The sequence below is a fragment of the Orycteropus afer genome, unplaced genomic scaffold (assembly GCF_000298275.1).
Source record: "Orycteropus afer afer isolate SDZICR_OR568_19922 unplaced genomic scaffold, OryAfe1.0 scaffold00424, whole genome shotgun sequence".
NCBI lineage: Eukaryota > Metazoa > Chordata > Mammalia > Tubulidentata > Orycteropodidae > Orycteropus > Orycteropus afer.
Genome location: NW_006922011.1, coordinates 666,897 through 681,435, shown reverse-complemented (window position 1 = coordinate 681,435; position 14,539 = coordinate 666,897). Strand labels below are relative to the sequence as shown.

Sequence of the window (14,539 nt, the reverse complement as noted above, 5' to 3'; positions counted from 1 at the left end):
TGGGTTTCCGAGGCAGTATCACTACGGAAGTAGGATTGCCCAACCTTCCTTCCGAGGAGTGGCTAGTGGGTTTGAACCACCAGCCGTCTGGTTAGCAGTCAAGTGCCTTAGCCACTATGCTACCAGAGCTGGAGGGCTCTAAATAGACAAGGAAATCTCAGGCATAAACTTCTCTTTATTCTCATCCACCAGTCTAGACACAACACTCACCAGAATTTCAGCATATTATAGTTCAGAACTAAGGAGTTCTGGTAGCACAGTGCCTAAGGATCTGACTGCTAACCAGAAGGTTGGTGGCTTAAACCCATCAGCCAAACCACAGAAGCAAGAGTGGCCAATCTACTTTGGTAAAGATTTACCACCTCAGAAACCCAATGGGGGTCACTATGACCTGGAATCGTCTCGATATCAGTGGCTTTGGTTTTTTGGTTTATAGTTCAGAATTAAACTCTTGATGACATTAATAATACTGACACCACAATTTCTGAAGTAATAAAGTCATTCACTATTAACACCCAATAATGATGCCTCTATTCTTTATCCAGTTGTTTCTCTCGAGGCCTGTAAAAAGCGTAATCATTTCTTGAAACATTTTACTGAATGCCAGTTAAGAAAGAGCCAGACATGATAACAGACAATGGAAACTTAAAAAATAAGTAATAAATGGCCCTGGAATATAGTCTAGAGAGGAAGATGGATAACTGATTATATTAATATGACACTGCCAAAGGGGCAAGGAGGTTGCATCTTCTGACCTCCTCTAACCCCACAAGAGGAAGACAGAATCACCATCAGTAGTCCAAGGCCTATTCCTGCAAGGCCAGACATGCTGCCTCCCTCCAGCCCTTTCATCAACCCTGACACCAACCGTTCCTCCCACCGCACCTACCACCTCTCATTCGCTGCAGTGGCCATACAGAACTCACAGATTATAGGGTTTATTAGGAAACCAAGACTACAATTTAGGTTCAGAAATGCACTCAGTCTCTTGCAGCCGGCTGTCTCACTCAGTAGCCGGCAGTCTCAGTAGCACATCGCTCTTTCAATAGTGTGTTTCTCTCATGTCTCTCTTATTGCTCAGGTCTCTCAGGTGTATGTTTCCTCTCAGCAACACATCCTTTTTAGCCAGCCATCAGAGAGATTCCTTCTATCTCTAGAAAGGCTCCCTTTGAGCCCAGCAGAGTGACTGCTAACCAATCCCAACATCAGAATTCTACACATCTGAGAGAGTGAACTTCCCAGAAGATCGCTTCCTGCTGGTTCAACAGAAATACACCAGGTGGATAACTTTAGCAATCAGGAGCTACTCAGTTGCTCACGGCACATTTCACCATGGAGTTTGTTGTTGTTATGTGCCATTGAGTCAGACCTGACTCATAGTGACCCCTCCTTGGGTTTCCGAGGCAGTATCACTACAGAAATAGACTGCCCAACAACCTTCCTTCTGAGGAGTGGCTGGTGGGTTTGAACTGCCAGCCTTCTGGTTAGCAGTCAAGTGCCTTAAGCGCTATGCTACCAGAGTTCCCACTATGGAGTTTACAAGGAGTTATGGCTAGAAAAGCCACACCGTGTAATTTACTACACCACAGATGTTCTAAATTCATATTTAACAGTTGTATGGTGGTGTAGTGCCTAAGGCATTTGACTGCTAACTATAAGTCTGGTGGTTCAAACACACCAGCCACTCCACGGAAGGAAGGTTGGCAATATACTTCCGTAGTGATACTGCCTTAAAAACCCAAGGAGGGGTTGCCATGAGTCTGATCTGACTTGATGGTAGTGAATTTGGCATTTTTTTTGGATGGTCAATTTAAGGAGCCCTAGTGGCACAATGGTTAAAGCACTTGGCCACTAACCAAATGGTCAATGTTTTGAATCTAGCAGCTGCTCTGCAGAACAAAGATGTAGTAATCTGCTCCCATAAAGAGTATAACTCTATGAGAGTTCTACTCTGTCCCATAAGGTCGCTATGAGTTGGAACCAATTTGATAGCAGTCAGTGAGAAATTTACCAATTTTTATCTCTGTTCCTTCATTTTAAATGGCTTCTCCAGGATTTCTCCTTACCTATCCAAATACTACCACAAGGCTCAGCTGCAGTTTTCCTTCTCCTGGGTAGAATTTCCAGGGTTTTAAACCAGGGGGCTTTCCCTTCTCTGGACACAGACTATAGCATACTGGTTAAGAGCAACAGCTCTTTGCCACTTAGGCAAAGCAGCTGTTAAATAACCTCATTAAGCCTGGTTTCTTCAATAGTTAACATTGGGATAATAAATGAACCTACATGTCACAAGGTTGTTTGTGAGAATTTGAGTGAAATAATGAATGGAGATCAGTTAGCGCAGTGCTGGAACATCCCAAACCCTCAACATATGATAGGATCTGTGTTGATCTTTTAATAATCTATTGATAATCTCTTTTAAGATCCCTCAGGTTGAACCTACAGATTGGGAAAAAATATTTGGCAATGACATATCTGACAAGGGACTCACCTCTAGACTTTATTGAAAACTCCAACACCTCTATAACAAAAAGACAAACAATCCAATTTAAAAAATGGGCAGAAGACATGCATAGACACTTCACCAAGGAGGATATTCAGGCGGCCAACAAACATATGAAGAAATCCTCACAATCATTAGCCATTAGAGAGATGCAAATTAAAACAATGAGATATCATCTTGCCCCAGCACTAGCAGCAAAGTTCATCAAGACAGAAAATAGCAAATGCTGGCAAGGATGCGGAGAGATTGGGTCTCTCATACACTGCTGCAAGGACAGTGAAATGGTATAACCACTGTGGAAAGCAGTATGGCTACTCCTTAAAAAGCCAGAAATAGAAATACCATTTAACCCAGCAATTCCATTACTAGGTATATATCCTAAAGAAGTGAGAGCCATGACAAGAACAGACATATGCACACCCAGGTTCATCACAGCACTATTTATAATAGCAAAAAGGTGGAAACAACCTAGGTGTCCATCAAAGGAGGAATGGATAACCAAACTATGGTACATACACACAATGGAATATTATGCAACACTAAAGAATAACAGAGAATCTGCAAAATATCACATAACATGGATGAACTTGGAGGACATTATGCTGAGTCAAATAACTCAATCATAGAAGGATAAATATTGTATTAGCCCGTTATTATAAAAGTCAAGAACGGTTTATATATGGAAGAAAATTTTCTTTGTTAGTTACCAGGGGTGGGAGGAGAGGGGAGGAACACTATTAGATAGGTAGAAATAAGTATTGATTTGGATGAAGAGAAGGGCAATGTACCAAATGTGAGTGATCAATATGGTGGCACTGAGGAAGAGGAAGACAAAGAGAGGTACATGGGAAGTACAGACAACAAAGATGAACTCTTTTGCACATACAGTACAGTGTTGTCAGTGAAAGCAAACACAGGTATAGAGGTAGACAGATGGTTGGACAGGCTGAACTATTAGGTATGTCTATGCAGCACGGATGTACCCAAGACCATGTATAGGGTTGGCAGACAATGGTTCTACAAATGTATTTGTATGTTCTGTAAGAATTCCCAGGTATATAGTAGAACTGACAAGGGACAAGGCTGTAGTCACTTCCTGGTCATAACCAGCTACCCAGAGGGAGCAAGTAGTTGAACCTGTGGGCTCAGGACCATAGTCACAGGGGTCACCTCCTACTTTGGCAAGTAGCGACTGGAATCTTAAAAGCTTGCAAGCAGCCATCTAGATGCAACAATGGGTCTCTCCTCATCCAGAGCAAAGAAGAGTGAAGAAAATCAAGGATTCGTGGAAATAATTAGTCCTCATGACTGGTACACCATGTGATCCTCAGCTTATAGGACTATGAGACCAGAAGAACTAGATGGTGCCCAGGTACCACTGTCAATGACTCAGAGGGGGGATCTATGGAGGAGATCCTGGAAAGAGAGGGAGAACAATGTGGAACAAAACTCAAAATCATTTGGGGGAAAAAAAGGGGGGGAACAGGTTTGCTGGTCTGATAAAGCCTGGTGGAACCCCTGAGACTATGGCCCCTAGCTGCCCTTCAGGTCTGAAATTGAACCCACACCTGTAGCTTCTAGCCAAACAAAAGACAGGCATATGAATTGAACATTTACCTGAGGTAGGTAACACTCCTTGGAGAGAAAAATCATGGGAGAAGGAAGGGCTGTGTATGCACAGGGAGATAGCTGAGGGGGCAGGAATGCATGGAGAGATGGACACAGGGAAGAAGTAACTATCGGGAGGAGGTGGGAGGGAAGCTGTCGTGTTGGGGTAAATTGTAGTCAATGTCATGAGACAAGGTGTGTGAACTGCTGTATGGAAAGTGAATTTGCTCTGTAAACTTTCACCCAAATCACAACAATAAAAAAAAAATATCCCTCGGGTTACTGATTTATTTTATTAGTAGTGTTAAGTATACACACATCAAAGCATTTACTATTTCAACTTTTTTTATGTGTGCAATTCAGTGACATTCATCACACTGTACAAAGGGTACTGATATGACTATTATAACTTTTCATTTTCATTCCTTCTATCTTTATATCTTAGTAAGCAGTGGTTGGTTATGTGATACGAAATACAGAAAGAAATCTTATTAAGTTAAATCAATAGCATTCAAATATTTTTGGCCACAACCCACTGTGATGAACATATCATAACCCAATACACATATACACCCACAGATAAATATATAATCGAAACAAAGGTCATGAATAACATGTACTCTGAGGACTTCCAAATGCACTCTGAAAATTCTAGTATTGTTCATTTTAAAAAAAATCTGCTCAAGACCTAGTATATTGATATTATGACCCACATTTAGAAAATTATGTATAACACAAATTGAACATATAGATTAAAAAATTGTAAGAAAAAACAAAACAAAGTGAAAAGGTCTTAGGATATTTCTGCCTGTTGAACTATGATTTAAAAAAAAAAAAAATCAGATCTTAATCATTCCTGAATTTGCTAAAAACAGGAACTTTTCTCCTGCCATACACAGAACAGAATAGAGATCTTGTTTGGTATATGTTGACAGAAATTTGACAACATTTTATCTTCTGGGATCTCCAGAAGTAACCTACTTTTCAGGAATCTGCCCCAAATTTCCAATTCTATTCAAACTCCATTTGAATAGAGAAAGAAAAAGAACATCTGCCTAAAAATATACACTCACACGCAAAAGACTGTATTAATAAAATTTCTTGTTCTAAAAACTTCCACTTCAACCTTGGCTTAAAAAAAGAAAATCTTCAGAAAATGATAAGAAACACCCACACATAACAGTTCAAAGATTACTAACATATTCCATTTATAATGGAGCTCTGGTAGCATAGTGGCAAAGACACTTGCCTGCTAACCAGACAGCTGGCGGTTCAAACCCACCAGCCACTCCTCGGAAGGAAGGTTGGGCAATCCTACTTCCGTAGTGATACTGCCTCGGAAACCCAAGGAGGGGTCGCTATGAGTCAGGGCTGACTCGACGGCACATAACAACAACAACAACAACCATAAGATTATAAAACATTTGTAATAATTATTAAGCAATCGTCAATCCGTTCACACAATACTATTCTTACACCATTTCACAGTTGCAATGTTAGTTTTTTCTTCAAAAGGAAAAAAAGCATAAAAGGTGATGATCACCACCAGAATGATACGGTTCATCTATCAAAAATCATAACAATTATACTCTAAATTTTGTAATACTAAATATTTAACCATAACTATATCACTTTTTAAACAAAAAGTCATTTACTATATTTAAAAATTAAATTTTCTTAGCAACTGTGTATATTTTCTCCTCCACTTAACTTTGCTAAACTCTACCAGCCCCCCCAGTTTCCACTTTGGGTTATGAAACACACCCTCCCTTCCTTAACCCAAAAAGCTCCTTCCCTCTGCTTCTTTGGTTAAATATTTATTTTTTTAAAACCCAATATTAAAATGGACCACATCCTAGATTAATTTTCTCCATTTTGACTGTAAAAATATCAATTCCTTATATTTGTATATTTTTTAGATTACAAAATACATACGGCAATTGTAATATAGTAAGTATCTAAGAATGTCCCTGCCAGTGTATAAATGTTAGGGGTAAAGAGGAGAGTTAAATAACAAAGACACACATCAAGAAATCCGATGGTGGAGAGGAAAGATATATACACAAAGAATACAAAAAATGACAAGGGATCAAGAGAGACTGCACTAAAAGGAAAGAAGTACTAAATTTAGGCCAAGTAAGCAGCCAACCTCAAGATTCCAAATGGGCTTTTATGGTATGTGTTGCTTTTAACACTCCAGTGTTCATCTCAATGAATGTGGGTTTTTGTTCTTTTGTTTCACGCATTTGCTTGCTTGTGCTTTTATGACCATGGTCTCAGTTCACTGTTCACACAGAATGAATGAAACTTTGATCTAATTTTCTACAAAGGTAGGGGAAAAAGGAGGAGGGGGAAGGTTGTCTAGAAATAACTCTCAATGAATAGAACAAAGGTAATTTCCAAATTCCACATGAGAAAACATGGTTTATAAATTGTATGCATATTTACTAACAAGCTTCCATGAAAAAACAAACTAAATTTGCTTTTCATTTTAATTAAAAACATGTATTTCAAAGTCCACTGTATTTTATAACACTGCAGAGCAAGAACACTTGGAAAACTGTCTGTAAAAAATACTTTCAGATCTCAGAAGAACAACAAAAGGGTAACAAATGCTTTTGTTTTCGAACTGCCTTTAATGCCTTAATGTCAGGCATTAAAATATACTGGTTTGAATGAGATTCCAAGTAATACATTTAGAATTCATCATTTCTTTCTCCAAATTTCTTGCTATAGCTACCACCGTGCCTGGTCCACCTAAACAATGTATCCTAAGTGCCAAAAACAGTGCCCAGACAATACAAAGCATTCAAAAAAAAGTAATTTCTTCAAAGAAGACTACATCCTGCCTCCACTATTTTTTCTCAGACTACATATTAACCTATGAATTTCAGTGCCATCATTTTTTAAATGGAGATAATTTAAGGGTCCTTGTTATCACAGCACTGATTGATTTTAAGTCTCCAAAGTTAAGAGGATGGAGGAAGTAAAAGATGTCATAGTATGAAAATTTTTTTTAACTCTGTCCATGAGGTCTCCAATTGTAAAAAAAAAAAAAAAAAAACCTTAGACAAAACAATGAAAAGCAAACTTAGAAGTGAAACAAATGTAAAAGAAACAGGATTTTATGAGCTTGACCAAAGTGATACCAATTTTTTTTAAGTTTGATAATGATGTTGGTATTGTAGGTCTCCTAAAAAAGGTCCTTTCCTGTAGAGATACATAGTGGCAACATTTATGAATGAAATAATCTGCTTCAAAATAAGGGAGGGAGATGATAGAGGAACATGACCTGTCAAGCATTCATAATTTTTAAAGATGGGTGGGTGATGGGCACGAGAGGAGGATTCATTATATTATTATTTCTTCTTTTGTATGTAGTTTGATATTTTCTATAATAAATGTTTAAAGCAAAAAAATTTTTTTAAAATAAATATTAAAAACTATACTGATCAAAAATCACATATATGCATTGACAAATGAGATTTCAGTAGATTAACTACTGAAAAGAAAAATGACACTGTGTTTAGAGAAACATTTGGAAATTGATTAAGGTCTCAAATATTTTTTAAAATAATATATGTTGTTATGTGCCGTCGAGTCGCACCTGACTCATAGCGACCCCTCCTTGGGTTTCAGAGGCAGTATCACTACGGAAGTAGATTGCCCAACCCTCCTTCCGAGGAGTGGCTGGTGGGTTTGAACCACCAGCCTCCTGGTTAGCAGTCAAGTGCCTTAGGCACTACACTACCAGAGCTCCTAAAATAATATATAAGTATGACGAAAAAACCAAACTCACCACCATCAAGTCAATTCAAACTCATAGCAACACCCTGTGGAGAGGCTGGTGGTGGGTTCGAACCCCAGGTTTTTGGTTACCAGCCAAATGCCTTAATCCCTACACCACCACAGCTCCTGATGACAGTGCAACCAAAAAAACAAAAAACACACGTATCAAATCAAACCAACTGTGAAGAATACTTTACTGTGCGCTATATCATAACTTTGTCAGAAAAAATAATGAACAAATAGCTTGTTTTTTTCTTCTATGAAAAATCAACTTCCCTTCCACAAAGAAATTTTGTGTTCCCATTTTAAGTCTGGTCACTTAATAACACAGATAAACCTCTTCTACCATTTTCTGTACCTAGTTGTCACTGATGATGCTTTTACAAGTAAAATGCACTTGTATTTACTGTGTATTTCAATTTCATGACTCAGACATTAGACACCCTATTAAGTACTCCACATTTCAAGAGAACTGGAATTCAGTGGTTAGCTTATTCCACTTTCTTCCCCAACACAGAGATGATGTGAATTTGAGGACTTCTATGGTAACTTCCCACTTCCCACAGGAAGAGGTCAGTGTATTTGACAGTGAAGGTTGGGCAATCTACTTCCATAGTGATACTGCCTGGGAAACCCAAGGCGGAGCTGCTATGAGTTGGATCCAACTCGATGGCAGTGAGTTTGGTTTTCTGCTTGGTGGCGTAGTGCCTAAGGCATTTGACTGCTAATCAGAAGGCTGGCGGTTCAAACCCACCAGTCACTTCTTGGAAGGAAGATTGGGCAATCTACGTTCATAGAGATACTGCCTCATAAACCCAAGGAGGGGTCACTATGAATTGAATTGACTTGAAGGCAGTGAGTTTGGTTTGGTTTGGTTTACCTGGACTGTTTCAGTGGTAGAATTCTTGGTTTCCATGAGGGAGAGAGAGAGATCTGATTCCCAACCAACACATCCCGTGTGCAGCCACACCAGCTACAGTGGAAGGACTGCATGTTGCTTTGATTCTGAACAGTTTTCACAGAAGCTTCCTTGACTAAAAGGAGCTCTGGTGGTATAGTGGCTAAGGCTTTTGGCTGATAACAAAAGGTCAATGGCTCAAATCCACCAGCTGCTCTGTGGAAGAAAGATGAAGCAGTCTGTTTCTCTGAATATTTATAATTCTGGAAACCCTCTGGTCAGTTCTACTCTGTCCTACAGGGTCACTAAGAGTCAGAATTGACTAACTGGCAGTGGATTAGGTGTTGGTTTTTCCTAGACTAAGACAGATTAAGAAGAAAGATTTGGCCTTCTTCCAAATATCAGCTGATGAAAACCTTATGGATCACAACTGTCCAACCGATCATGGGGACCCAGCAGCACTTCATTCCATACTTCGTAGGGTCACAGTAAGTCAGAAGGCAGACTTAGACAGCTGCTTAGACAGCAGCTAACAACTTCCACTTGACTCAACCTCTGTTTCCAGTGGTTATACAATCTAAATTAAATACAATATGTGGTTTCAACTGGGATAATCCAATTCCTATCCAGGAAGTCTACATAATATTGTTAATATAAACAACTGTATTTTCATTCTAAAAACAGCAATGTTTAATTAGCTAATGAAATGATTCTTCAGTATAATACAGTCACTTCATTATACAAGAGTATAAGAGTACATTCTACTGTAAAAATAAAGACTCTAAATGAGCTTCATATTACACTAAATCCACATATATGCTTCACTAAAAAAAAAAGAAAAATCTTTTCTTTAAAGAGAAATGATGACGAATAGGGAAGCTCTTGGAAATAGTCTTAGTTGCTCTCCCTCCCCTTTCCTCACTTTCCTCCAGACCAATTTAAAAGAATAGAGTCAGAAAGGCCCTTAGGGGCCATCTAGCCCATGGACATTTTAAATAGTATGCTGTGAAGCACTGACCAGGCTTCAAGAGTTCTATTACCAACAAAATATTAATAATAAAAAAAAAAAATCACTGTGGTTTTCATCTGCACGAGGAGCCCAATTTTAACGTTTTATTTTTATAAGCAATCCACTGCCCAAATCCAGAAGTTTGAAAAACTAATAGTCTAATATCTCATATTCCAAATGTATAATCTAAAGCTGAGGTTAAGTACCACAAGAAGATATTATTGGCAAAAAGCCAGGCACAGTATAGATAAACTGAGGTCTTCTGGCTAGATCTCCCTGCCTCTCTTTTGAGGACAGGAGGAGAAAATTAAATTGAGTTTCAAGATTACCTTTCTTCAATTTCATTCTTACATGAACCATACAGGTTATCTACCAATACCTCTCACTTAACATATCTATGGGGAGCTCTGGTAGCATAGTGCCTAAGGCACTTGACTGCTAACCAGAAGGCTGGCAGTTCAAACCTACCAGCCACTCCTCAGAAGGAAGATGGGGCAATCTACTTCCGTAGTGATACTGCCTTGGAAACCCAACGAGGGGTCGCTATGAATCAGGTCCAACTCCAAGGCAAACAACAACAAAGTATCTATGAGCTGTTTTCACTGCCATTTTCCACAAAGACCACTAGTTTGTGCCTCTGCTTTAATCTGTAAAGAGCTATAGTGGCACTTTGGTTAAAGCACTGGACTGCTAACCAGAACATCAGCGGTTCGAATCCACCAGCCAATCCACAGGACAAAGATGAGGCAGTCTGCTTCCGCAAAGATTTAGTCAAAAAAAGAAAAGATTTACAGACTTTGTAATGCTATGGGGTAGTTCTACTCTGTCCTATAGCATTGCTATGAGTCGGAAGCAACTGTTTCTTCAACTTGTCTAATGTAGTCCTTTCTTCAAAATTGGCCCTGTGATATATTACATAAAACAATGTCTCCTGAACAGGCAGTATGTATCCTTTAAACTATCACAGGAAACAGCTTTATTACATTATATGGCCTTTTTCTTTTTTCTCCTTTTCTGATTGTCTTTTTTATTATTATTTTTTATTGTGATTTGGGTGAAAGTTTACAGAGCAAATTCATACAGAATTTCATACACATCTTGTTTCCTGACATTGCCTACAATTCCCCAAAAGGTAACAGCTCTCTTCCCACTTCCTCCTTGTAGATACCTCTTCCCTGTGTGCTTATTTCCTGTGCATTCCTGCCCCCCCACAGCTATCTATCTGTGCAAACACTGCCCTTCTGTCCTCCCCCAATTGTTCGCTCTAAGGAGTGTATCCACCTGACGTAAATGTTCACCCCATATGCCTGTCTGTTGTTTAGCTGGAAGCCACAGGAGTGAGTTCAGTTCCAGTCTTGAAGGATAACTAGGAGCCATAGTCTCAGGGGTCTCACTGGGCTCTATCAGACCAAAAATGTGGTCTTTTTTTTAATGATTTTGACTTTTGTTCCACATTGTTCTCCCACTGTATCCGGGATCTCCTGCACTGATCCCTTTCTGAGTGGTTGACAGTGGTAGCCAAGCACCACCTATGTCTTCTGGTCTCATGGTCATATAGGGTGAGGATCACATGGTCTACCAATCTCTTGGGACTAACTGGTTCCTTGTGTGTCTGGTTTTCTTCATTCTTCTTTGTTCTAGATGAGGAGAGACCCACTGTTCCATCTAGATGGCTGCTTCTAAGCTTTTAAGACCCTAGTCGCTACCCACCAATATAGGATGTACAACAATGTTTTTGTGTAATATGTTATGCCAATTGAGCTTGATGTCCCCTGAAACCATGGTCCTAAGCCCACAGGTCCAACTACTCATTACCTCAGGGTGTCTGGCTGTGGTACCCAGCCATTTTTGTAACACACAGAAATAACCTTTCTTAATAGAGATGCTAAACAGACCTCAAGTCTCAAGATGGATTGAAACAATTATGGTTAACTACTGAGATGAGGTGAAAAGTCAAAAAAAAGGGGGGCCAAATGTAGAGCCTGGGTCTCTCCCAAGCCAGTATTTCGTTCTACACAGATCTGTGACACCCAGATTAAGGGGTCACAATTCTGTCAATCCAATCCCAGGGCCTCTGAACAACACTTACACCCTGGTCTTCTCTAAGAAAGTGCTGATCTATGCAAGCATTTCTTGTACTTTACAAACTACTCAAACAGTCCTTGTGGAAAAATACATGCTGGATTATTTGAGGATCCCCAGGATATAAAAATAAAATCAAAGAATACTAGAGCAGGATGGATTCTCAGGAATTATTTAATCCACCCTCCTCACTCACATTAACACATGATTAAGTAACTTCCGTACAATGAGGAGCCAGTGGGAGAAACTAGATTGTATTCACATTACTATATTTACATTCTTCTACCAAGTCCTAAATATTATCATTACTCAGGTAACTGACAGCTATCCTCACACATTTTGGCATTATTTAGACACAAATTTGTGCAGCATGCAAGGACATCTGCAAACAGGACACCTTAACATATGACTTAGGAGAAAAACACATACCCAAGATCACAACATGTCCCACCAAGTTAAAAATGTCACATAGTGCAATACCAAGAATCAGTTTGCAGCATTTAACCACCGTTCCAAAACAAAAGTTCTATCTAATGGCATTTCTTGTTGGTTATCTACATATAAATAATAAAAGGGCTCAGTTATTAGGCCACCCACCTTCAAACCTGCCCTAAACACCAAATATGTTCCATTGTAGCCATTCTAATAAAACTACCCTTATCAAATAAGGCCCAGTAACAACAAAATCATAAGTGCTAGTTTACCAAACCTGATAACAATAAGTTTAACTATGCCTTTCTCAATTATAGATTCATAAATCCAAACCAGATATACTTTACACATAGGCATATATATAATCTGCACCTAAAAGGAGCTGTTTGTGTCCAAAAAAATGGTGTTTTCTGGCAGATCAAACCCAAGTGATTAAAATGGGTATATGACAAAGTAAGTATTTTTACTGTCCCTAAGGAACACAAACATCTAGGAGGCTCACTTGAAAAAAAAAAAAAAAAAAAACTTTTAATTTTAATCATTAAGTACTTCTTCCCAGACCCTCCAAAAAGACAAGATAAGAATCATCCCGTGTGACGAAATGTAGAGAGGACTATTGCATTACAAAACCCTGAGTCATCACCCAGTTCACTCAGCAGATTTGGGTAAACATTGTCTAAGTGACTTATGTCTTGTGTGTGTTCACCCTTCCATACCCACAAGCATTAAGCCACAGTGTTACCAGATTTTATAAATAGTGAATCAAACATGCTATAACAAAATTCTATTTTACAAAGTTCTTCTGACACACTGAACTAGCAAATAAAGTCAAACCTTTGTCCCCACTGTCTATTTACTCGTGTTTTTGTCTCTGATCTCAGTGACACTATAGTTTGCGCCTAGTTTATGCAAAACAAACAAAAAACACAACTCCAGAAACTGACTTTGTAATAATCTATGTTTCTCTGAGCTACTCAAAAATCGACACAAGCCTGTATTAATGCCCTGGACAACCTAACAGCCCTCCCTCTGTTTTTCTTAGTATTGTAAAGGTCTTTTCTAAGAATTGTCACAACGGAGGCAACATACACTTTTCAACATTAATGTCTAGTCTACAGCCAGTGCACTGGCCAAGAGTGAGCTCAAAGATGATTTTAAACCAACCTTTTAAACCAAATGCACAAAGACTAAGCAGATCCAAAAAAAGCAGAACCCAGAAGTTTCCTTCCGACCTCCTCCACATTCAGAAACTGAAGGCAGAAAAGTTACTAGATGCAAACAGAGGGATATAAAGAGGCGGATACCATAGGGGGAAAAAGAACCCAAGGGAGCATAGAAGGAGTCAACAGTTCCTCCCCTAAAGACAGATCCTCTCCGTATACCCCCAAATCCGTGACAGGCAATGGTCCATGGAGGACCTTTGGAGACAACTCACCACCACCCCCGCCTTGGGGCAGGGGTCCCTTCGGCTCCCCAGAGTCCTGTGGATAGGAAAACAACAACCCAAACCCTTGGGGAGAAGCAGCAGGGGAAGACGTGGAGGACTGCTGAGAACCATGAAGCACTGTAGGAAAGTGGCAGGGGGGCGGCATGAGTGCTTTCGAAAACACTGGGAGCAGAAATGGGTGTCCAGCTCTCCCTGACAAAGAGCCGCCCCGGCTCCCTTCCCACTGACCCTTTACCCTCGGTCCCCAGCCCCTGGCCTGGCCCACCCCGCAGGCCTGGGCACACTTACGTGGAGAGTTTTCTGGTCCAGAAGAGGCCACCGGGCCACAGCTCTTGGAGCTGCACGGCCCGGCCCAGGTTGCTCTTGATCTGGGCCAGCTGCAAGTCGGACTCGGCGTCCAGCCGTTCGGCGTAGGGTAGCAGCTTGTTATAGACAATCTCCTTTTGCGGGACGAAGCTCCGCGGGCCCGGAACGGGGCAACCGCCTGGCTCCGGGGGGTCCCCGCAACCAGCCAGCTCGGCCGGCTCCATGAGCCAAGAGACAGCCCCCCACCCCCTCCCACCCTAGCCCTCCCCGGCCCCCACCCCTCTCCGGTCTCCGCCGCCTCCGCGTAGTCGTCGCCCCGCGGCCGCCGGCGGCCCGTAGCCCTCGGCCCGACCGCTGGGCCCCCTCCCCTGGCCGGCGCGCAGACCTCCGCGCGGTCTCCGGTTCGTTGGCGGCGGCAGCGGCCGCTCCGCCCGCCCCACACTGGCTCTCCTGGTGACGCTGCAG

At 40.7% G+C, this 14,539-nt stretch overlaps 1 protein-coding gene across 1 annotated transcript in view; it reads right to left on the bottom strand.

The window, feature by feature from the left end:
• PSME4 (proteasome activator subunit 4) overlaps window positions 1-14,298 on the bottom strand; it is a 129,718-nt gene extending 115,420 nt beyond the window's left edge. Inside the window, exon 1 of the mRNA XM_042782717.1 lies at window positions 14,057-14,298. Within this exon, the coding sequence (XP_042638651.1) occupies window positions 14,057-14,298 (242 nt within the window). The remainder of the gene's footprint in view (window positions 1-14,056) is intronic.
• Between the last annotated feature and the right edge of the window lie 241 nt (window positions 14,299-14,539).